This window comes from Hevea brasiliensis, chromosome 2 (assembly GCF_030052815.1).
Source record: "Hevea brasiliensis isolate MT/VB/25A 57/8 chromosome 2, ASM3005281v1, whole genome shotgun sequence".
Taxonomy (NCBI): domain Eukaryota; kingdom Viridiplantae; phylum Streptophyta; class Magnoliopsida; order Malpighiales; family Euphorbiaceae; genus Hevea; species Hevea brasiliensis.
In genome coordinates, this window is record NC_079494.1 from 122907711 (window position 1) to 122933915 (window position 26205).

At 36.1% G+C, this 26205-nt stretch overlaps 1 protein-coding gene across 1 annotated transcript; it reads left to right on the forward strand.

Moving 5' to 3' along the window:
- The first annotated feature begins 2597 nt into the window (after positions 1-2597).
- LOC110669075 (MADS-box protein SOC1) lies at positions 2598-10853 on the forward strand. Its single transcript, XM_021830558.2, has 10 exons — positions 2598-2832; positions 2975-3046; positions 3176-3259; positions 3424-3607; positions 8921-9002; positions 9595-9656; positions 9748-9847; positions 9937-9978; positions 10165-10206; positions 10514-10853. Exons 4-10 carry the CDS (start codon positions 3426-3428, stop codon positions 10649-10651), a joined length of 648 nt encoding a protein of 215 aa, XP_021686250.2. The 5' UTR covers positions 2598-2832; positions 2975-3046; positions 3176-3259; positions 3424-3425; the 3' UTR covers positions 10652-10853.
- Positions 10854-26205: the final 15352 nt, after the last annotated feature.

Sequence of the window (26205 nt, forward strand, 5' to 3'; positions counted from 1 at the left end):
ATTCTTGCAACTAATTTACCCTTGTTTATAGCTTTTATACTAGAAATTAGCCTTTATTTAGTTAATTTTCTCTCTATTGTACTTCTTAGTTTAATTTATGGAATTTACCTATTTTGTAGGTTAAAATATGGAGAATTTTGATGATATTCTGATTAGAGCAGCAATTTAGAGGAAATCAGAGTTGAATTGCAAAATTTTAAAAAGAAAATTTTGAAGTTGAGTTTTAAAGAAACAGAAAGTTGCACAACCTATGGCACAGTTTATGTCACATGTTATGTCGTTGTCAGATATGAAGTTTTTCTCAGGCAGAAAGTTACATAAGCAGAGACACAACCTCATTTAGCCTGTGTTGATGCACCTGATGAATTTCAGAATTGGACAGAAAGTTACATAACTTGCAATACAAGATGCAACACAATCGATTCAGCTTATGAAGTTTTAATGAAAAATTGCTGACATGACACTTTTGCTCCTCTGATCTAATACATCATTTTTTCAAGAATCTTCTGTCTTTTAACCCATTCTAGGGCAGACCTCTGAACCATATAAAAACATCATTTTCTCTTTCTTACAAAAGGGAGAAAAATTAAAGGATTCTTGCTAGAAGAGAGAAAGAGAGAGAGAAGCACCTTGGATCGTTGCTGCCGCAGCCAAAAGGACATCTTTTGCAACGTTCTAGCAGCAGTTTCTTCATTATTTTCACTGTATCTTTCTTTCTCTTAGCTTAGATTTTCATTTCTTCTTCATTTCTTCACTTGGGTTTGTCTTGAAATCATGATTTGTGAATAGAACTTTGAGATTCTAGAGATGGGTATATATATATTGCCTTATATTATGATTTTTGAACTGATTTAGTTATTTTAATGAGATTTGCTGCATTTTTTATTTATTGCTTGTGAGTTTATTATCTTACTTGATGAAAGGGCCCTCATTAAGTTAAGTCTTAATCCTTTACAGATGGACTGAAAGATGAATGTTTAGGATAGATAATCTTGCAATAAACTTAATTTTCTTGGTGTTAGAAATAAGCTAAGAAATTAAGAGGACTTTTAAAATCAGTTAGAATTTTGAATGGGTTTTTGTCAAGTTTGAAATACCGTGAAAACATGGTTTAATTTGATGAAAACTACATTTGAAATGCTTAAAAGAGGTTTCAAAGAATTAAGAATTGATTTCCTTCAAAAATTATAAATATCATGTATTTGGCTAAATTAGGGATAAATCACATGCAAATAATATTAAAAATCCTATCTCTATAATCATTTTAATTTTTATTGAAGTTATATTTAATTCCTCCCAATTTCATAATTATTGATTTCAATTTGAATTTTAGTCATCTAGTTTAATTAATTGTTTGATTTGGCTTAAATTCCTCAAATACCAATTTTAATTTTAAATTTTATTATCAATATCTTTAAATTTTAGTAGTCTAATTAACTTATTCATTTATTTTCAATTTGAGCACAATTCCCTGTGAGAGCGATATTTTTAAAACTATACTATTGTAACTCGTGCACTTACGAAAGTTAATTCATAGCAACATCACTCAACACCCCTAATCTCAATGGGAGTCTAATTGATGCATATATATATATAAAGATTGACAGGTGCACGAAGTCTAATTTTTATTCTCTCAACTTTACTTTCATTCTCTAAATCTCAATACTAATTTAGATATTGAAGCGGTGGTCAATTAATTCATTTAGTGTTCTTTCTTGTTTATAGATTCATACTCATGAAAATTTCTGTGGTAAAATTAAGAATTTTCTAAATAAAGAAATCAAATTAAATAATGAAATAAAAAAAGAAAAGAATAGCATAAGAAGCTTCGTACTCATTGATTAAACATGGAATTATAATGGTTTTTAATTTATTCTGAATTAGTAATTGCAACAGAAACATGAAAGGATGAAATAGGGAGGCAAAGGAGAGGGCCATTAGGTCCTAACCCCATGTGAAAGGGAAGTTGAGATTGACGACAGAAATTTATATGGATCACATCTCTCTGCGTTTTCGATAACTTATTGGCTCTCTTGCGTACGTTATTGTACGGACGACAGAGACATGTTCCTACCTTTGTACTAATACTCTCTCTTCCCATTTTTCATTTCATGATTTTAGCCCTTTATGTCTATTATCTATTTATTTCTATTGTACAATCAACATAGGCTTTTTCTTTTCGCTGGTCGATGCAGCAGAAGAGAAACTCATAATAAATAAATAAATAAACAAAAGCTTTCATTTAGTAAAAAAAAAAAAAATCTTTCGAATATTTCCTTTCTCTTTCCTGGATTTTCCCTTCCATCCAAGTTTCTCTCTGTAATCAGCTGTTGATTTTTTTTTTCCTTTTATGATTTCCCTTTCATTTAAATTTGCTCTTTTTGGTATTTTCATGGGTTTTACCAAACCAAGCCATGCGTTAAATAATAATAATAATAATAATAATAATAATAATATATACCAATAACAAAGTGATGTATAGGTAAAAATTTGTTTCGTTATGGGTGGGATTGTGAGGTGGGCTTCCAAGAGCATTCATTTTGAAGGGGAGAGAGACACACAGATGAATAGGGAAAGGTGATTGTGTTGCTTTGGTTGTGACTAAAAGCAGAACCTAGAATAAATCAATCACCAAGATGTAAATATAACAGATGCCTCCTCTCTGTGTAATATATATATATATATATATATATATATATATATGTAACTTTCTGGTCTGGTTTTTGCTTGCAAACATCAGATTTTTTTAGTTACTTCTTACATTCTATTTCTTCTTTTGGAATCTATTTTTCTCTCCACTATTCACAGGCTTTCTGGGTCTTTGCCTATTTGGTAAGATTTCCGAATCTCCTTTTGGCTCTTCTCCTAGATGGAATTGAACAACATTTCTTGTGGTTTGCCTTGTTTTATCTGGATTAATAAAAAACGATTCCTACCTCCATAAAATCTTATTGTTTTTTCTGGGTCTTGAAAGGAACCCTCAGATTTCCTTGTCTACCTTCCTCTTTTGGCTTATCTTCCTTTTCTGGGGCTTTCCTTCTATTTGGTAAGTTTCTCTCCCTTCATCGTATCTTTCCTCTGGTTTCTTCAGAACCACTTGACTTGAATAGCATTTTATAGCGTTTTGCCGAGTATTTCTCAGTCTAATCCATCACAACTCTTACCTTGGTGACAGGGTTTGTGGTCTTTGCTCACAAATTCTCAGATTTCTTTGCTTCTTCCTCTCTTCACCTAAAGAGGCTTTCTGGGTAGCCTATTGGTAAGATCTTCTCATTCTCTCTTGAAATTCAAAATCCTTTTCTTTCACACTCTCATTGTTTGATTATATGATGGCCTCAAATTGTATAAAGATTTATCAAGTTGTATTTTTTGGCGTTATATCCTTATATGTGTATTGAGCTTTATTTAATGGTGACTATAAAGAGATGGTGAGAGGAAAGACTCAAATGAGGCGCATAGAGAACGCCACAAGCAGGCAAGTCACCTTCTCCAAGCGGCGAAATGGGTTGCTGAAAAAGGCCTTTGAGCTGTCGGTTCTTTGCGATGCGGAGGTTGCCCTTATCATCTTCTCTCCAAGAGGGAAGCTCTGTGAGTTTGCAAACTCCAGGTAAATATTTTCTTCTGCTTTTTTCTTTCCCCTCTTTTATTTATGGAATTCCTCTTTCTCCAGTCATTTTACTCTCCTTTTTCATTCCAACTCTGAATCCTTTCCCTTCTAGTAACTAAAATCTCGAATTTCATTTTATATGGGGCTATATGGTTCTTGCACTATGGATGGTAAATCTCTCTCTCTCTCTCTCTCTCATATACGCACGGCTTCGCAGAATAAACCTACATACACTTTAAGCTGAGAGCTTGGATTCTCTGGCTGATCCCTTTGACATGTGTACAGGCGTCTACAGAAAAGAAACAAAAGATATACTTGGCCATTAACTTGTTTGTTTTTGAAAACCGCATGCATACATGAAAGAAAAACCTTGCTGTTCACGATGACGGTCTCTGTAGGTTTCCGGTAGATGATTTTCTTGGTATAATCATCTTCACCTCTAATGAAGCCAACTTAGCACTGCTGGCTGTTAGTTTAGTTGCAAGGTTAGTGTCTTAGTGACTGTCGGTTTATTTTAATTATTTTAGTTATTAATTTTGAAATATTCCTTTAAAGGGTTTAAATAATCTTTTTTTTTTGAGATATATCAGTCTCTAATTACCGTTTGGAACCACTGTTTTCAGTACTAATATTAGGCTTAACACTCACAAATTGGAAAAGAAAATAATAAAAAAGGTAGTGCACTTTCTTTGATTTTGATTTCATCTTAGTCCTTACAAGGTTGAAGTTAGTCTTTGGAGCAAGTGTGCTAAAAACTGACATGTCAGGGGATAGTGAGAGAAGATGCTTGTGTGGACGAGAGCGGGGCTTTGGGGTTGATGGGATACTTGAACATAATCTAATATATGGTACGGTTGCTTCCCAAATGTGTTCATATCACTAGGGCACCATTATACCTATGTAATTAATGTAATCAAACAAAAATATGAATGAAAAATGAATTAAAAAGTCGTTTCATTACAGTCCATCCGTCCTCTGTAGGTACTGTTGTTTCCTGTTTTTTTCAAGAGTAAATCATTGCGTTGGTGGGTATTATTTTCATTTCATTGTTTATTTTCTTTATTCATTTTGGAGTGGTTATATCAAATTAGAATATAATGAATATGTTATTTAACAATTAATTAAAGATAAAGAATAAATTTATAGTAATTTAAATGAATTAGTTAAAATCTTTAATTTGATTTTTTAATCTTTTGAAAAATATGATTTGAAGGCTCTATTTACTTGCTTTCGAAAGTCTTGATTATCTTGTTCTCAATTGAAGATTGCTTCGTTTGAACTGAACATTTATAATTCAACATTCTGACTTTCATTACTTGTTCTTTGAATGTTAGATTAACGATTTGAATGGCATGATATGCTTCATCTAAATCGAAGTTTGATGTAGAAAATGATTATTTGTTGATTGATTTATTGCTTTATTTTGAACAATGAGATTTACAATGTGTTTAGATGAAGTGAGACAATATTTTATAAAGTAAGATAAGGAAAGATAATGGAAGGTAAAGTATCAAAACTTCTTAATCCACCTGATGGCATAGTTATTAAAAGCTCAAGGCGCATTAAGGGGCTAAGGGCTTCTGGAGTTTAGGCGCAAGGTGCAAGGTCAAGGCGTACACCTGAGCAATGTGAGACGCAAAAAAAAAAAAATTCAAAATAAAATAAATATGAATATTTTATCAAATTTTAAATAATATAAAACTAAAAATAATAATAACTAATAAGCATTCAAGTACTAATATATTAAAACTTTAATAATCTTTTAATGTTTCATAACTAAAGTCAAGAAATTATAAAATAACTATATCTTTTTCTATACCTTATCCTTTTGACATTCATCTTCAAAGTCAATATCTTTATCATCTCCCTATCTTTAAAAACTAAAAGAGTACTCAACTCAATTAAGCTTTTATCTCAAAAATTTGGAGTCAGCTATATAGATACTTTTTCTCCACTCTAAACGATTTTGGGTTAAATCATCGGAAATGTGTAATGCTTTTAGGTCATATTATACTACTCTCCTCTAAGTTAGTTTAAGCCACCCCTTCTTTTCTTTTTATCCTCTAACCTAATGTGTTCTACTTGTCTAACTGGAGCTTCCATATGTTTATACTTCACATGACCAAACTACCTCAGTCTCCCTTCTCTCAACTTATCCTCAATTGGCACCACTCCTACCTTTTCTCTAATACTCTCATTACGGACTTTATCTAGTCTAGTATGGCCACTCATCTACCTTAACATTCTCATTTTCGTAACTCTTAGCTTAGACACATACGACTCTTTTAGTACCCAATACTCACTACCATATAACATGGCCGGTCGTATGGCTGTATGGTCAAATTTTCTTTTCAACTTATTGGGAATCTTGCGATCACATAAAACTTCCGTGACACGTCTCCACTTCAAACATCCGGCTTTAATCCTATGACTAATATCTTCCTCACTGAACTTGCAATACATGTATTCTGTCTTCGTTCTACTTAACTTAAATCCCTTTGATTCTAGAGTACTTCTCCAAAACTATAACTTTCTATTTATTCCTTCTCGCGTCTCATCTATCAGAACTATATCATCTGTAAATGTCATGCACCAAGGGATACTCTCTTGTATATGTTTCGTCAATTCATCTAAAACTAATATAGAAAGGTAAGGGAAAAACTAAAAGAGTATCAACTTTTTTTTTTTTTTGAAAAAGATAATTAGTAGTATTGAAAATGAAAATATAGGAGGTTTGTAATCCTGAGTTTGTTAGTTTGATGAGATTTTGGTGCACACCTTTAATAACTATGCCCGATGAGTTGAAAAAGTGAAGGTTTTGAAGATTTTGAAACTGTTAAAAACCTTGCCTCATTTAAAAAATCCATTATTTATCTCCAAAAATTTCCTCTTAAACAATCTGTTAAAGGCTTAGCAGAGTTTCAACACCTTCGATTTGATGCCAATTTGTGTTAGAAAGTTTGAAAGACCAAATTTTCAATACCTCCCCTTTTCAAAATCTTAGGATCTTAATCTAAACACGAAATGAGAGAGAGAGAGAGAGAGAGAATTTGTAGATAGCCAATAAACATTATCATTTTGTATTTATCATAACTTATAATACTCATTTAAATAATCACATTAATCACTTAAACTTTGGCAAGTTAATTTTTTTTAATTAAAAATAAAAAGAAGAAAATCGCATGAGAGCTGTTGATAGAAGATTTGAAGCCTTATACCTACCAGATTTTAAACTGACAAACCGTATGGTATGATATGATAGCTGATGCATCAATTAAGTGTACGCTTGGTTGCCTTTGCCCTTTCTTTTCTTTGTGCCACATAATTACCAGTTCTTCACCTACCGCATAAATTCTTATCCCGACTCCTTTTAAAGCTGGCAAAGTTATCTAGATAATAGAATTCCCACGTAGGCAATAAAATTAAGTGATATTTACCAAATAAATTTCATACCTTTTTAATTTTTGTAATTCTATCTTATATTATAAAAATTATTAATTAAATTTTAAACTTTTTTACTATCATTGATTTTATCCTACTATTGACAAAACTGTTATTTTATTAATAGAGACGCTAAGTCAGATGTTACGTCATAAGATATTATTTATAAAAATTAAAAAGTATAGATTTAATTAGCTATTTAATTACTATAGGTACAATTGCAAAAAATTGAAAATTGAAGATTTTTTTGACAATTTCTTCTAAAATTATTAAATGTTAAAGTGTAAATTATATATATATATATATATATATATATATATATATATATATATATATATATTATGCAGGTTAGTAATTAGAATATATAAATTTAAATGAGTTCAAATGTGATTCAGATAATATAATTAGATTCAGAATGGATTCGGGTATTTAAAATATTAATTGAATTAAAAAGGATAATTTTTATAGATATTTTATATGTTCGCATCCCCAACATAGACTAAAAAATGAATTATCCTTAAATATTATATATCCTTAAATATTATATATAAAAATTATATATAATTAAGTAAAATATACACAACAACAATAACAATTAAATCTTGGATAATTTTTCACTATTCAGTTATGTTTGAAGCTTGTTAAATGTTCATATGGTTGATTGATGCTGAAAATTTTATTATATAGTCAAACAAATTGGATCAGCATATAGTTTTGAAGTTGACTTCATTAAATTAGTGTGATTATGATACAAGATTTTGAGCGAAAGAATTATTTAGTCAATTTTTATTCTTATTGATCAGTCTCTTTTTTTTTAAAAAAAAAAAAAATTGGCTTTAGGAAGTCGAGTCTTGAACACTGTTTTGCAGAATATGAATGGAATAATTGATTTTAGAATGAGTCTTAAGTAGTTGCAAAAGGAAAAAAAAAAATAAAGAAGAAGAAGCAGAAGAAGCTGCTTCTTTTTCTTCTTTTGCACTCAGCAACAAACATTTTTCTGAACTTTTACCATATATTATGATCTTGTTTTCTCTAGGAACTGAAGTTGGAAGATTTTAGGTATCAGTTTTGAGTTAGAATGTCATGTTCTGATTCAACCTCTACATTTGAATAACCTTCTCTGAGAGTCTAGACATATTCTAAGTTTGTATTATCACTATTTGTGAAAATAGTGATGGAATTATCTGAATGTAGTTTTTGAGGTGAGCCTAGACTTAATTTACATAATGAAGTTCTATGATTATGTTAATACAGCCTGCACTTAGTTGTGGAGTTAAATTGAGATAATCTTCACTCAGTTATGGTCCTGCAAATTAAAGGCATCAAAAGCGTACTTCTTGTTGTGTTTCTTTGTTCTCTGATGTTGTTGTCATTTTTTCCTCGATTTATGGTGAGTGGTGACCATTGTGCTGTTTGCTGCCCAGAAGGCTTGTGCCCTTTGATTAAAGAAACAAGTCCTTTGTTCCTTTATTATTATTATTATTATTGGTACAAATAGCATTGACTGGACTCAAATTTAAGAACTCATTTTTTCTTATTAAAAATAAATTGAGAACTCACAACTCTGTAAATAACTTTAATATTACTGAATTAAAGCTCATTGATACTTTTATCATTATTATTATTATTAGTATTATTAGTCTCTTAATTCCTATTTAGAAAATTTTATAATAATTTAATTAAAATGATTTCTTTTGAATTAATTTTATTTTTGAAATAAAAGAATTTAATTTTTTAATTTAAAAAATTATTTTAAAAAATATAAATAAAAATAATTGTATGAAAATTTAATTAAATTCTTTTTTTTTTAAATAATTTATTCCAAAGGAAATCTCAATGTATTTGATTCATTAGGTTATTATTGGGTTTCAGCATGCAGGCGACAATTCAGCGTTATCGTAAACATGTGAAAGACACTCAAATCAGCAGGAAAATATCCGATGAAAACATGCAGGTTAATCTTTATTTGTTCTTCCATCTATCATTACCAGCTTACATCTTTCTTTTTTTTTTTAAGGATGAAATGAATGTTTCAAGAATCATCTTCTACCAAAACTGTGCATTGTGTTTTTTAGCGCCAGTAATGTTAATTTTGATGAGAAATTAGATCTTGCTCCATGTCAGAAATTACTTGTTACTGAATTAATATGGCCCTAAATATCTGCTTTTTGGAATGGTTTTTGCTTGTTGAAATCTTGAAGTTGCTTTCAAGATAGTCTCCATAGCATTAGTAATTTGGTAGCTCTCTACTAAGCAATATATAGTAGATTGTGACCAGAGACTTAAATGCATACCATGCTCGAAACAGAAGTGCGCTCGTGGTCTTTCTGGTTAACCCAATAGCTTTTCTATAGTCGCAGTCTTCTCCATATGCTAGCAGGTATGACCCAGTCGCTATATGCATATCCAATAGTATAGTTCAAACTTGCTTGATCCCCTCCAAGAAAATCTACAAAATTTTCTTGTCTCTGTTGACTGTTGTTTCTCTTCCGTGGTCACCAATGGATATCCTCTCTTAATTTTCTGTCTTAAATTTGAAATGGCAGCAACTGAAGACGGAAGCAACGAACATGGTGAAGAATATAGAGCTCCTTGAAATTGCAAAACGGTCTAAATTCCTAGTTTAAACCCCTTTTTTCTCTTACTGTCTGTGGTCATGTTTTGGAGCTTACATTAAAGATAAAATGTAAATGCCTCAGGAAACTACTGGGAGAATGCTTGGGTTCCTGCACAATTGAAGAGCTACAGCAGATAGAACAACAGTTGGAGAGGAGCGTTAGCAACGTTAGAGCTAGAAAGGTTCATCAAAAGCACCATTGGCTATGTGTTTTTGCCTTAAATCTTCCTGGACTTACACAGTCTAAGATGCTTTTTTTTCGTCTTTTCAGAACCAGGTTTTCAAAGAACAGATTGAGCGACTAAAAGAAAAGGTAAACTTTTGAACTTCACTTAAATGCCAAGAACTGGCAACTCGAGAAATTCATGCATAATTTTGTGCAAGAGGAAAGCGGGTCTTGTACGATTATGAGCCTAAATTTTCTTTCCCCTATTTTTAATTCATTGGAGTTTTAACCTATTCATAGCTTTTTCCCTTTTGTGTATTATGTATATTTCAGGAGAAACTATTGGCAGATGAAAATGCAAGGTTGTGTGAAAAGGTTAGCACTTAATATCATCAGTATCATCATCAATTCATCATCATTATTAATTATTTATTGCTTTATCATTTATCATTTATCATCATCAACAATGATAAAAGAAAGGAATTTGGAATCTGACTACTTTCTTTGGATTGAGTGTTGTAAGATCTAAAATAAAATTTTATAAGCAAAAACTCAGTCAACAGATTTATGGAATAGAAGCAAGGTCTTTAAACCAGGCTGAACCCAGGCTTGTGACCCCGATCACACCACCCACTAACATTCTGGGAACACTAATGTAAACCATTCATTTTTTCTTTTCCAGTGTGGCGTCCAACCATGGCAAAGCTTGAAAGTGGTGGGAGAAACTAGACTCTGTGAAGAAAGTAGCCCAGTTTCAGATGTGGAGACTGAACTTTTCATTGGACCGCCAGAAACAAGAACTCAGCGCCTTCTCCAATGAATTGATTAATGGTGGGCAAATTCATGCCACAAATGAATATATATATATATATATATATATATATATATATATATATAGCAAGAAGCAACAATAAGGGCAACTGTGTGGCGATGGTAATATATGTTATTTGAACAATCTTGACAGGAGCTTTATAAACTTAAAGATAAAAGCTAGCAATCTAAATTTTATTTGTTGCATGTAATTACAGTTCTCCATATTCCTTCTGCGACTTTTCTTCTAGATACTCCTGGATGCTATAATCGGTATATATTAGAATTTTGAGTTGTGAACAATATTATGGAGTTGATTTGCAGGAATATTACGAGGATTATCCTGCATACTAGGATATCTCACAATAGATTACTTTTTCATCAGTGAAATGACTTCACATGAGGCCTTTCGCCAAAACAGGATTGCCATAAACTACAGAGTATACGTACTACTTTTTTCCCTTCAGTTTCTCGTTTCTTTGCTAGGATTGAAATTTATATTAAATAGGAGCCTCATGGTTTCACCTGAGTGGTGGTAAATAGGAGCTGCTTCTCGGAGGAATTTGTTATGAATAGGAATAAGTAATAAGTAAGATCTAGTGGATCCAAATACAAGGGCGGGAATATATTCATTTCAAGAAAGGGACTTCATTGATACATCCATCCTGCTCGGTAAACAGGTTTGTGAATGCACAAGAGAAAAGAAAGAAGAGTTGTGTGTCTGCACACAGGGAAGCTCTCCGGGAAAGGTAAATGACAACCCAAATATATGGTGCCTAGGAGGACCAACCAATGCCAATCGATGGATTTGCCGAAATATCACGGTGGCCATAAAATCTTCTTAAGCAGGTTCTTTGGATAAAACTGCTTTTGTGGCTGCGAAGGAATAGCTCCTTTCTGGGTAACTGAGATAGCACCACAGGTGTTTGTAAAGAAGTAAGCTTCTCTTAACTTCTTTTCATTCTGTCAGAGAAATTTAAAGTTTTTTGTGTATACATTAAAAACAATATTATAGTTTTAGAGGATGCATAATCACAATATAAATGAATATTTATGCAACTTTCAAGTAGAATTTTATTACAACGGAAACAGAAAATCTGGTTTGGGCTAGTGAGGGAAGGGGAGATATTATGGTTTACTCATCCTGAGAAGGATCTCTAGCATGACTATGCTGCCATAATTAGTTTTCCATGTCTGACCTAGAATGCATCAAACACCTTAAACAGCTGCAAATCAAAAGAATCCCAATTTGAATTGATAAGAAAAATCTTTTGAAGGATACAAATAGATGGCGAAAAGAGCTTATCAAAAAAAAAAAAATAAAGTAGATGGGAAAAGACACAAGGAATTGAATGAGAAAGCTAGATTTGGCGAAAGAATTCATTTCTCCAAGCAAACAGATCAAGCGACCCTTTTAACTATAGATTCCCCACCGCCCCACCCTGCCCTTTTACCTCAGCCATGTTCTACATCATCGTCCAGGCTAACATATACAGGCCCTATCTTTTAGAAGTTATTAACAAAAGGAGCGGGACTATTGCCTGCTTCAGTTTGAATGAAAACAATCTGGTTAAGTTACATGCCAATGCAATATGTTCCCAACTTCTCCTTTGCTTCACATTCATAACTCAATAAAAATCTGAAAATGCAGTTTTAGAAGTAATCTAATCAGTTTGTTTTCTGCATGATATGGATTTAAGATGCTAAATCTAATTTAATGGGCAAGTTATGGCAATTTTCTGCAATTTGAGTAATACCATGCATCTTAAAGATCTTGATATCTCTAAATACCATTTAAAGAAGTTCTAATTGCACTAATGCGGTATCTATGACAAGAGGTGGTGAAGCCCTTCTTTGTTTAACTATCAATATCCCCATACCAGAGATAGAAAAAGCCAAAATCATTGTCATTGAATTACTTAGAAGCACTGTCAAGCTTAATTCTTTATTTACCTTTCTTACTAGGTTTTCATCAATTTCTGTTTCATGGAGAATGTCACGACTCAACCCAACCTATGGGCCGGACCGGCACTAGGACCTGGGCCAGCCTAAAGCCCCCGAGGCCCGTAGTAAGCCTAACTATTCACTAACCCAACTCTAAGGCCCATTTGGGCCCAATATCAAGAAATCAACCGGACAGAGTCCGGCCATAAAATGGATCTACCAACGGGGAGTTTTTGACTCACACGACCTGTAAACACAATAAATACTCAATTGGGGAACTCAGCTCACCCTCCACATACTCATCATCATAAAAATAAATGGGAGCTCAGCTCCCTCATCCAATCCATCAATCATGCATAGAATATTTTTACAGGTCCACATAACAATTATATTACAGACCCGAATCATTTAAATATTTCTAACACATGCGGAAATTCTAAGATTTAACAAGTTTATACAAACATTAATAATCGACTTGCGAGGAAGAAAGCAGGTTAATCTCAAAAATATCCTCCTGTGGCCTGAAAAAAATATTGAACAGGAGTGAGCGTTCGACTCAGAGAGTAAAATATCAATTTTAACCATAATCTCTATAACTATCTAAAACTAATGCACTCTGTAGAGTGAAATGCAACATCAACAACATTTTCACATCATAACATCAAAAAGGTAATTTAGAGCACTCACACACCTTGTAGTATCAGTCATAATATATGGGAGCCGATCCCCTATACAGCTCTCTTAAATCCAACCTGGTGCCAGCGAAGAACTCAAGCCGGACTTTCGCTTAATAAACCAAATCGAGGGTCCCAGCGAAGAACTCAAGCCGTGACTACCCCTCGAAGAATCGGGTCCCAGCGAAGAACTCAAGCCGTGACTACCCGTCCTATCCATAGTCCACACCACATCACACGCACGCCAACGCACGCACACTGCTCCAAATTACCACAACAACATCCATGGCACTTTAACAGTTATCAATGCAACATAAATCGTGCCTAGAGTTTAACTACATAAATATATGCATATAAGTGATGCATGGGCATACTTGAACATATAATAATAGTGAAATTACAATTAAAATTAATATTTTACTCACAAACTTGACAACGGTCACTGTGGCGGATGGGCGGAGGAAGAAGGCTGTCCCGGCTCACCTGACAATTACATTATAATTTTTAATATAAATGACTCAATACAATCAAGAAAAGACCAAATACGTCCTAAGTCGTGCCGAAAATCCGGCAGAGTCTCCCCTATACCTAGGACCTACCCAACCTGCAAAAGGGCTCAAAACACACTTCTATATTCACAATCCATATATCCACAACTCAATCACATCCCACAGCCCCTCCTGGGCCCATCAAATCAGTCATCCATCACAATATGTAAAATTTCAATTTAATCCTTATAATTGATCATTTTTGCAAAAACTACCCAAACAAGCTCTAAAAATTCTAAAACTTTGCCCCGCGGTCCTTAGCAATATTACTAGGCTATTGCAAAAAGAATCATAATTTTCTGAGCTACCACGAATATTTTATGGATTTTTAATCCTATTTAAGCACTAGAAAATTACGAAAAAGCAAGGTTCGGGTTTACATTTGCAGATTCCGACTTCGGGGACGTGCTCGGGACATTTGACAATGGGGGGGTAGCCAAAACCTTGGTCCAATTCGGAGACTTTTCTGGTAACGAGTCTGTCTAGCCGGAGATTCACAGGCCTGGTTAACTGTCGAATTTCCGCAAATTGAGGATGCCTACACGAAGCCCACAATACGGGGGTTAGTACATAAATTTTTCAGAATTTTCTAAGCTCATTTAATGCTCAGAAAAATACTGCGAAGTTCCGTGGGACCCACCGAAAAACGGTGTAGGAAAAATTCGAAATTTATGTCGCCGCGAAGCTCTCGACGAGTGGAGCACTCTGGTACTCTCGGTTTTCTCGTGGGATTCACGGTTTGCGAGAAATCTAGCCCGAAAGTCAAAATGGGCTAAAACTTCCCGGACAAAAATTGGACAAACCGCTCGATAGATTTCGGTGTTCTTGGTGTCTATGGAAAGCTCTCGTCAAGTAGATGATTTTAGACACAAGACCCGGTCCAATTGGTGGCCGGATTGACCGGATTTGAGCCGGGAAGTTGAAACATCGCGCGCGCGCTGCGCGTCCCTTCAGAGGCCGTTTTCCAGCGTTCCAGGCGGCGGCCGGCTGTGGGGGAGAACCGAGGTGAGGCGCCGGCGAGGTGGGAAGGCAGGGGAGGCGGCGGCCCGGCAAGGGGAGGAGGGAAGAGAGAGAAAAGAGAGAGAGAAGGGAGAGAGGTCGACGCGCGCGGGAGGAAGAAGGAAGAAAAAGAAAAGGCCGGTTCGATTCGATCGGTCCGATTTGATCGGTCCGATCCGGTCCGATTCGATTCGGCCGGTCCGATTCAGAATATAAAATTTTGAATTTTTACTTTGCCTCGGGACCGAAAACGAGGTCCAAAAATTCCGAAAAAAATTTAGAAAACTCAGAAAAATACGTAGATTCCAAATATATTTTTAGTTTTGCCACGTGGTCTTTAAATTAATTTTTAAAAATCACCAAAGTTTATATTTTCGGAAAATCGAACCCGATTTTTAAAATCCGAAAAATCTTAAAAAAATTCCTAAAATTTAAATAAAATTAAAATATCAAAAATGCTCATAAAATAATAAAATTTAAAATTTTGGGGTGTTACAGAGAAGCATATGGTAAAACATGAATTCACGTTCACCATCAGCTGTGTTACAAATGCCAGTGCTGTCCTTGCATGTGAATAAAATCACATGCTAGAATTATCAACATTGTTTTGCTTCAGAATACCAGCCAGCATGTATCCTAATTCATGATCTCCCACCAAAAATACTGAGATCAGTGGCTGAAATGGAATATAAAACAAGCAGCATAACTAAAAGTAGAACACCAAGCTATATTCTGTAAATGATTCCCAGGATTAGAGAACCTTTCAGTGCCAACAAAATAGTAAAAATTTCAACTAGAAAAGTTTTCTGCAATATGAGTTAAAAATTATATGCAAGGAAGCAGGGAAAAAACCTAAACTTTAATAGTCACACCTTACCAATAAAACTTTAATGTGTTTGGAAGGATGATATGAAATAGAATGGTTTAATATATTTTTCTTGTTTGGTTATATAGTATATGTAACACCCTCATCAGAGCAATTCAAGACATTCTCATCGTCTGGACCTGGTCGGTCCGGACAGCTAGAACGTTCGGAAAAATATTTAAACTAAAGTCAGGAACCATAATTAACTCAAATATTGATGAGAAAAATTTAGTAAAAATTTTAGAAATGAAATACAACCAAGTTAAATGAGCCGGTGCCCAAGCGAGGGGTAACTCAGAGGGAAGTTGCGGTTCTCGCAACGAGGAGCCCTAGACCCGGGGGAAAAATTATAAAATAATTATTGGGACTCCAGAGAAGGGTCATTGAGGTTCCTATGGCATTAGAATGCCAAGAAAATACCTAGAAAAATTTTTCAATCGGTACAGACGATTTAGACCCGTTAAGCCAAACGGAGGGCATTTTGGTCATTTCGCCTTCAGAGGTGATTTTTGGCCGACTTGTCCAGTTAAGTAAATAATTATTATGACTCAAAATATGAATAAATATTACTAAAAATTAAATTGAAAAGAAGTAGAGAAGAAAAGAAAAGAAAATGAGAAAAAAAGGCTTATTTATGACATAAGGTGATGTCATTTAAAAGCATCCACCAATGAAAATTAAACAACCAATTTACTAACTAATAAAAAGAGATAAACAAGGCCAAAGGAATTAAAATACCAGCTGCCTTCTTCTTCTTCAAAACGTTTTAAACCTCTCCCTCTTCTCCCTCCATTGATGTTTAACCAAAAAGCTTCATTTCTCCCTTGTTTCCACTACTAAACCCTAAATCTCTTTCATTAAAACTTGTCCACTCATCTTGGGAGAGTGTTTGGCAGCCTAGAAAAGGAAAGAAAGTGAGGTTGAAGCTTGGAAAAATCTGCCCTACAAGAGGTTAGTGCACCTATCTCCTTAAAACCCTTATTTTCCATGTTAGGGACATGAAATCAACATGAATTTGTGAATTAAATGAACCAAATTGGTGTGTATGCTTACCTTGAATTTCGGCTGCCCTAAGGAAGGAACAAAGGTGGAGTGTTTTTGATGGTTTTAATGGACTTAGAATGAATTAGAGATTATGTTTAAGGTGTATATACACATAAATAATGAATGGAAGTGCTTAATTAGGTGTATGTGTGAATTATAAGGGAAAACTAGGGTTTTGAGAAGTGAAAAATTGACTTGGCTTAGGAAATTGTTAGAGAACATCTTAATGGTCAATTAGTGACCATTTTAGGTATGTTGACCATGAATTGGACTGAAAAATAGTATAGCCAAGTGAATGTGTAGGCTGCCTTGTTAGTGCAGCAGAGTGACTGAAAATTCAGTCCACTTGGACTGCCATAACTTGGGCTGTGTTAGTCCAATTGGTGTTTGGCCAATTGGACATGAAACTAGGCTTATAATGACACATTTTTGCTGAAGAAACCATGCCCAAAAGACCAAAGCAAGAGGACCAAAACTTGGCCCCAATCCGGATCCCTTGCATCAGCACCTGCAGAAATGACCAAATGAACAGTAACTGTTCATTTGGCCATAACTCACTGTAGATTTGGTCAATTGACCTGAAATTTTTACAGCAACAAGTTAAGACATAGACAAACAACTTTCATGAAGAAACCTACCCCAAATTATGACCAGAACCTAACCCAAATGGCAGTCACAGTTACTGTTCAAACCTGCAACTCTGCAGATTTTCATTTGAGCAGCAATGTTTGGAGGACTATAACTCTCTCTAGAAAACTCGGATTTAGGCGATTCTTGAACCGATGGAAACCTAAGGCATAGTAGAACATTTCATATGAAGAAAGTTAGACCAAATTATGAACTTAACTTGATCAAATTACTGACCAAAGTTGGACCAAAAATCTGCCAGACCCAAAATCTCAGCATGAACAGTGCACGTGAACAGTAAACTTATTTTGCTCATAACTTGAGCTACAAAACTCCAAATGGAGTGATTCGAAAAAAGAAATTCAACTAGACAAAATAAGGAACAACTTTCATGTTTACCATTTCCTCAAATTCCCACTGTAAAAATAACAAATGGAACAGTAAAGATGAAGCATGAAAATCGAAAATTTTGCTCAATTAGCATTAAGCTTAAAAATGGTATTGGCAACCAATACCAACAAGTTTGAAATACAAAATGTGGTATGTTTGAGGTGTTAAAACCAATACACCTATTTTCTATCCAAAAGTCAACATTTTTGTTGACCAATGAGGTGAATAGTGACACCAAAACCAAAAATTGGCAATTTTGCCAAAATGACCTAAGCTTTGAGAAAGTGACTAAAACCAACAAGTTTTGAATGCAAAATGTGGTATGTTGGGAGTGTCAAAACCAATGTACCTATTGCTTATGCAAAAGTCAACATTTTAGTTGACTAATGAAATGAATAGTGACATGAAAACTTGAAATTCAAAAATTGTGAAACTTAAAAGTGCAAAATGCCCTAGTAGGCCTAATGTGATTGGTTTGGATAGTTTGGCATGCCAATAGGGTATTTTTTTAGCAGTACTGCGAAAGGCTTTATGCCTGTATTCATGGCTTTATGCCCGTATTCATGGCTTTTATGCCCGTATTCATGGCTTTTATGCCAATTATGTGATATCATGGCTTTTTAGCCATACCGATCGTGACACGTGGTTGACGCTCAAGGCCCCATGGTATGACGGCCCGAGGCACCGCGGTGTCCAAAGGCCAACGACCCGTTATCGATCCAATCATCCAAAGATAGGTTACTTGGGCATGGAAAAGTATAACTGTGATTGAACTGATCATTAAAGAAAATACGAAAATTAAGTATCAGGAATGATTACAAAAGTACAAAGAAACTCAAGATCATGAAGAAAATAATTAACAAAATACATGAAGAAGTTAATATCATAAAACGTAATTAGCCCTCGACTAAACATTAAGTTGGTAATTATTCAGTTCTTATGAACACAATGGCTAAGAAATTATGATTTTTATTTGCATATTATTTCTTTCTATATTATTATTTGCACCACTAAGCTTTATGCTTAGCGCGTCGCTTTTGCAACGCGTAGGTACTGAAGATTGGACAGAGGGCCCAGTAGACCACAGATTCGGTAAGGCAGTTCACGCTCGCATAGTGTGCGTGTCACCTCACCGTCATAAAGTGCATTGGTAGGACGCTAGATGTCATTTTGGTATTTTGTAATTGATTTTATTTTCTCATATGTATTTGAAACTTATGTAATGTATTTTGATATTCATGTAAATAATGAAAAGTGTGGTTGTAAATGGAAAAGTGAATGTTTATCTATGATATATGCATGGTATCATATGAGATGGATGAATGAGAACTGAGATTGAACATTGTTGAGAATTTGATAAATGGAGTTGAGATGATGGAAAATGAATATAGGAAGTGTTTTTCACAGGTTCCGAAGAACTGTTTTCTCCATTTTTAGCCGGTACTTTGCCGGATTTTCTATAAAATTCTCGGAACCTCAAATAAATTATAATTTCGATAAATGGCTTAAATAAATTATATTTGACAAGTTATATTCAAAAGGAAGAATAAAAATGAATTAAGATAAAATAGAGTGCTCGGCACACTGAGTGGCATAACTTGCTCGGCTACACTGTAGTCGGGTAAGGGGTGTCACAGTATAGCATGGTAAAATAAATATTAAAATTATTAAAATACCTTTTGTTTCTATTTTAAATATATAAATGGTTTAAAGATATTTATTTAAATAAAATATTAATTTATAAATAATGTTATCATAATAATAATTAAACAAATTTTATTTTTTTAATTAATCATTAAAAATATCTTATAAATATATAAAATCTTCATGAGAGAATGAATTATGTAAGGATAAAATGAAAATACAAAAATTCTAAACCATCCCAAACCATTAAATACCATTATTTTTTAAGAACAATCTTTCCAAATATGTATACTAACTGTACCATATAATATGAAACCATCACAAACCATATCCAAACATAACGTAAAAGGTTGAATTTTTTTATTAGTCCAATTAAAAAAAAAACATAATGAGTTCATATTCTTATAATTTAAAAAATTATTTTTTTATTATCCCAATTAAATTGAAAAATTAGTAGTCATATTCTTAAAATTTATTTTTAAATAATAAGAAATTTAAAAAGATTCAAATCATAGTAAAATACACAAGATCCATACAACGCAGAACTTGGTGTTGAAAGGAACCATTGCCTCTCCTTAAAATTTTAGTTTTTTAATTTAGATTAGTTTAAATTTGGGCATGTCATTAATAAATTCTCATATCTAGTGCCTACAAAATTTTTAAAGGTTATTTTTTTATTAGCCTAATTAAAACATTAAATGAGCCTATATTCTAATAATTTAACTCTTTAAAATTTGAATTTTTATTTTAAAGTAGTTTAAATGTGTATCGTTCTTAAGGCTTTATTTGAATGGGGTGAGAGAAGGGTAATTAATGAAAGGATAAGGGAGGGTAAGGAAGGGGAAGGGTGAAGAGGGTTATAATAAAAAAAATCTTATGTTTGAAAAGGGCTGAATTAATGGAAAGATAAGAAGAGATAATGTATATTGTTTATATTTGAAAAGAGGTGAAAGAAGGGTAAATAATTATTAGAAGTATAAAAAAATCCTTTTCTATTAAATAATTTATTAAATAGTAAACTCATCATGATAAATCTTGAATTTGCAAATTGTAACAACTCAAAAAAAAAGGAGAATTGGGAGGTGAAAGTGGCGTGTAGCAGTGGGCTACACTCACTGTCAACTGCTGCTGCTGCAGCAGCAGTTTAAAAAAAGAAAATTTGATTTTTCTGTTTCTCTCCCTCTTTCCTCCACCACCACCACTACTCTCCCTCTCATCTCTCTCCCTCTTTCCCTTTTCTTGCTCTGGTGACCCCTCCCACCGGCTGGCGACACCCTAGGCGGCACCAGCAACCACCGGCAACCTCCAGCTGACGTCCGGCGAGCCTCCAGCGGCGGCGGCAAGGCAGGAGAGAAAAAAATGGGTCCTAAAACTTTGAACGCTCGCATCTGTCACGACCCAACCTATGGGCCGGACCGGCACTAGGACCTGGGCCAGCTTAAAGCCCCCGAGGCCCGTAGTAAGCCTAACTATTCCTCAAATCCATAACCAGGCCCACAATTTAGGCCCAATATGCATATAAAATAATTTAAATCAAACTGTTATAATTTCATTTCGGGCCAACTTAGCCCAGAAATTTTCAGAAACTAAAATCAGGGGAGCCCAGCTCAACCCTGTTACCTCATTTACAAACTGTTTAAATACCATACAAATCTTCTTTATTTATTAATCTCAAAAATTTAAATTAACGCAACCTCTACCAAGGTCCACACTATTTCTAACACATGCGGAGTTCTAGATTTTAAATTTAGAAAAGATAGTAAAACAATTAAATAATCGACGTTAAACCTGCGAGGAAGAAAACAGGTTGCTCTGTAAAATAACTCCTCCTGTGGCCTGGAAAAATATTGAACAGGAGTGAGCGTTCGACTCAGAGAGTAAAATATCAATTTTAACCATAATCTCTATAACTATCTAAAACTAATGCACCCTGTAGAGTGAAATGCAACATCGGCAACATTTTCACATCATAACAGTAAAAAGGTAATTTGGAGCACTCACGCACGCTGTAGCATCAATCATAATATATGGGAGCTGATCCCCTATACAGCTCTCTTAAATCCAACCTGGTGCCAGCGAAGAACTCAAGCCGGACTTTCGCTTAATAAACCAAATCGAGGGTCCCAGCGAAGAACTCAAGCCGTGACTACCCCTCGAAGGATCGGGTCCCAGCGAAGAACTCAAGCCGTGACTACCCGTCCTATCCATAGTCCACACCACATCACACGCACGCCAACGCACGCACACTGCTCTAAATTACCACAACAACATCCATGGCACTTTAACAGTTATCAATGCAACATAAATCGTGCCTAGAGTTTAACTACATAAATATATGCATATAAGTGATGCATGGGCATGCTTGAACATATAATAATATCGAAATTACAGTTAAAATTAATATTTTACTCACAGACTTGACGATGGTCACTGAGGCGGCTGGGCGGAGGAAGAAGGCTGTCCCGGCTCACCTGACAATGTAAAATTTCAATTTAGTCCCTATAATTGACCATTTTTGCAAAAACTGACCAAATCAGCTCACTTCTTACCTGTGAAGACTACATATTCTGTGGCACAGTACGCCCGGCTCTACATTCGAGAAATAGTCAGATTGCATGGAGTTCCAGCTTCCATAATATCTGACAGAGGGCCCCAGTTCACTTCTCGATTTTGGAGAAAGTTGCAGGAGGCACTTGGCACATAGTTGAACTTCAGTACGGCTTTCCACCCTCAGACAGACGGACAGTCCGAAAGGACAATCCAAACACTGGAAGACATGCTTCGCATGAGTGTTTTGGATTTTGGAGGTCAATGGGATGATCAACTAGCTTTAGTGGAGTTTGCCTACAACAACAGTTACCATTCCAGCATAGGGATGGCACCCTATGAGGCACTATATGGAAGAAAGTGTAGGTCTCCTCTGTGTTGGACGGAAATGGGAGAAGCGAAGGTGCATGATGTAGACCTAGTGCAGTACACTTCAGAGGTAGTTCGTTTAATCAGGGAGCGATTGAAAACAGCTTTCAGTAGGCAGAAGAGTTATGCAGACCCCAGACGGAGGGATGTGGAGTTTGCAGTAGGCGACTATGTATTCCTGAAGGTTTCTCCGATGAAGGGAGTCATGAGATTTGGAAAGAAGGGCAAGTTGGCACCTCGGTATATCGGACCTTTTGAGGTTACGGATAGAGTTGGAGCAGTTGCCTACCGGTTGGAGCTACCACCCAACCTTTCTCACGTTCATCCCGTGTTTCACATCTCCATGCTCAGGAAATACATTCCAGATCCTTCTCATGTACTACAGCTGGATGTGATAGAGCTAAAAGAGAACTTGACATTTGAGGAGCAGCCAGTAGCCATAGTGGACTACTAAGTGAGATAGCTGAGATCCAAACAGATCCCTATGGTTAAGGTTTTGTGGAGGAGTCAATCAGTGGAAGAGTGCACCTGGGAGTCAGAACGGGACATGCGCAGCAAGTACCCTTATTTGTTCAATGTATAATCATGTGCTTTATTCTGCCTTGTGTAAAAATTCGAGGACGAATTTTCTGTAAGGGGGGAAGAATATAACACCCCAAAATTTTAAATTTTATGAGCATTTTTGGTATTTTAATTTTATTTAAATTTTAGGATATTTTTTGAGGTTAACCTGCTTTCTCCCTCGCAAGTCGATTACTAATGTTTGTATAAACTTGTTAAATTTTAGAAATTTCCGCATGTGTTAGAATGTTTATTTGGTTTGGACCTGTAAACTTAATATTCTATGCATGTTTGATGGATTGGATGAGGGAGTTGAGCTCCCATTTATTTTTATGCTGATGAGTATGTGGAGGGTGAGCTGAGCTCCCCAATTGAGTACTTATTGTGTTTACAGGTCGGGTGAGTTGAAAACTCCCCGTTGGAAAGTCCATTTTAAGGCCGGACTCTGTCCGTTTGGTTTCTTGAATTTGGGCCCAAATGGGCCTTAGAGTTGGGATTAATGAACAGTTAGGCTTACTACGGGCCTCGGGGGCTTTAAGCTGGCCCAGGTCCTAGTGCCGGTCCGGCCCATAGGTTGGGTCGTGACAGTATCCGATGATCCCGACATCCGATTGGAGTGATTCTAGCGGCTATGGACTCCGAATAGTGAGCTCTTTCAGATGAGACCAGCCTCGCCGGATTTGGTGGCCGTTTCCAACACCGCGAGGAGAGAGGAAATCTACTTTTTTAACTTTCTGACGAGATTTATGACAATCCGACCGTTGGATCGACGATCCAAGACCACCTATGGACTCAGGAGGAGGAAAGAAACATTTTGGTGTAACCAATTCCGACAGATGTCACTGGCGGCCAACCACCTTGCGCAGTGGTTCTAGCGGTGGCTCCGGCAAGCTTAGGGGATGATTCAACTTCTAGAGGCTTCCTTATAATTTTTTGAAATTTTTGAGACACAGATAAGCTTCGGGTAAGATTATCTTCATTATTTCTCAGTCTATGGAGCATAAATGCAGTGTTTCTTAAACAAGAAAAATTAGAGAAAAATTCTAAGAAAAATTACATCAAAATCCATTACCAGTAAAGGAACTAAGTCTGCTGGGAGGATTCTTCCATCCACCACCATAGGGCTATCCGGAAAAATCATATCTACATCTATGTCGTCACTAAGAGGGGTAGTTACAGATAAGGGGCATTCTAAAGTTATAGGGCTCCTACCCAATCTCATGGTAAAAACGGGGGAGACAAATGAGTGCGTAGCACTTGGATTTATCAAAACACGAGCCTCATAGGAACATACTAGAAGAATACCTACCAAAACTGCATTGAAAGCCTGAGCATCCTAGTGGGTCAAGGTAAAAACCCGAGCTTGACCCCTACCCTGCATTGCAAAACCCTGAAGTTGACTTCTACCTCCTGACCTACTTCCAAATCCATGTCCTCCTTGTCCTCGGCCCTGTTGGCCACTGAACTGACTGCCTACCATGCTGGAAGTACCAGGATACAATTGACGAGAAACATTTGCAACAAAACCCTATGACCCCATCTGTGGCTCAGTGAAAATGGGACATTCTCTAGCAAAGTGACCCTGCTGGCCACACCGAAAACATACTCCTGAATCCATCATATAAGGTCCTGAATGTCCTCTTCCACGCTGCGTGCAAAGTGCTAAGGAGGATCCTGAACAAGACCCAGAACTGCTATAACCCGAACTGTGACCACTGTTAGATCCGTACCTTGGTCTGAATTCTCTAGATCTGTGTTTAAAATCATCCTTCTTATTGTTTCTACTTCTTCCTCTGTAATGACTTTAGCCTCCACTATCCGTGGTATCTATGTAGCGAACACCTGAAGAACCCCCTGCTTTATTCTTGTTTGCCCTTCTACTGTCATCTCCTATACAGCTGATTTCAATCTGTCGGGCTCGATCAACTACCACATCGAAAGACTGATCAGACATCATGGTCAGGTTTGCATACTTCCTGTCCAGCCCCTTTAGGAAACTCTTTACCTTTATACTTTCTGTAGCCACTGCTGTGTGTCACAGAGGTGACTCAATCCCACATCGATCAAGTATGGGGGAGTGACTGGGCTAGGCCTTGCTTGGGTAAACGCATTTTGGGTTGGGCAGAGGCTCGGCCCAGGAACAAAACCATGCGGGCCGAGGCCCAAAGCAGACAATATCTACCCACGTGAGACACCCGTGACATTTGGTATCAGAGCCGACCCATCTTGGTCGACTCACGCCAAGCGCACAGAGTTGTAGGCAGGGTGGCCGGACTGCAACGAGGTTGTTGCAGGATCGGGTGGGGGAGATGTCACAGAGGTGACTCAATCCCACATCGACCAAGTATGAGGGAGTGACTGGGCTAATATGAAGGGGGTGGCCTTGCTTGGGTAGACGCATTTTGGGTTGGGCAGAGGCTCAGCCCAGGAACAAAACCGTGCGGGTCGAGGCTCAAAGCGGACAATATCTACCCACGTGAGACACCTGTGACACTGTGGAGGCATACCTATTCAGTTCCAAAAATTATGTAGTATATTCATCTACTAATCTACCATTCTGCCTTAAGGCCTTAAAGGCCAGCTGCTTTTGGTCTCTGAAGCTTTCTGGCACAAACCTGTTGACGAACAGTTCCACAAACTGGGTCTAAGATAATCCCTCAATACGAGGTAGTACGTAGTCTGTCATCCACTGCCTTGGCACTAGCCCCAATACATGCTGCACACACTCTATTAATCTCTTGTCAGTTAACTACAGTTCCACCCCTGCCTGTTTGCAGGAGTCCAAAAACCTGTAAGCATCATTAGTTACATCATAGATACCAGACACTAACTTCTTAAAATTTATTACTTGTTTGTAAGGTTCCCCTCTTGGTGCGGTGAGCTGCTGCTGTTGTGGAAGGTGGACCATATATTATGCCATCATATCGATGGTTCCCTACAATCCGGCTAGGGTAGCTGCCATTGGGTCCATAGGACCCTGGGCCATAAAAGATTGTTCCTGTACTGGTGGCGGCTGCTCTTCTACTTGAGCAGCTCTATGTCTCCTGCCCCGCCTCCTCGGGGCAGGCACCTCATCCTGTGCTGACATCTCGTCTGGCACATCCCGCTCTAGTGCAGTGACAACTCTTCTGCTTCTATGCATTTTCCTGAAATTCAGCAACATTAGCCCACAAAATTCAAAATGATATGTTACACAGCTCTATAGACTCATATTTACACACAATTATATGAAGCAGAAATTAAAAGCAAAGATGACAATGTAAGGATGAATGTGGACCCTATTCTCTGCATGTGACTCCTATTAGACTCTTCCCAAAACTTTAGACATATATTCCCTATGAATCTGGAGCCT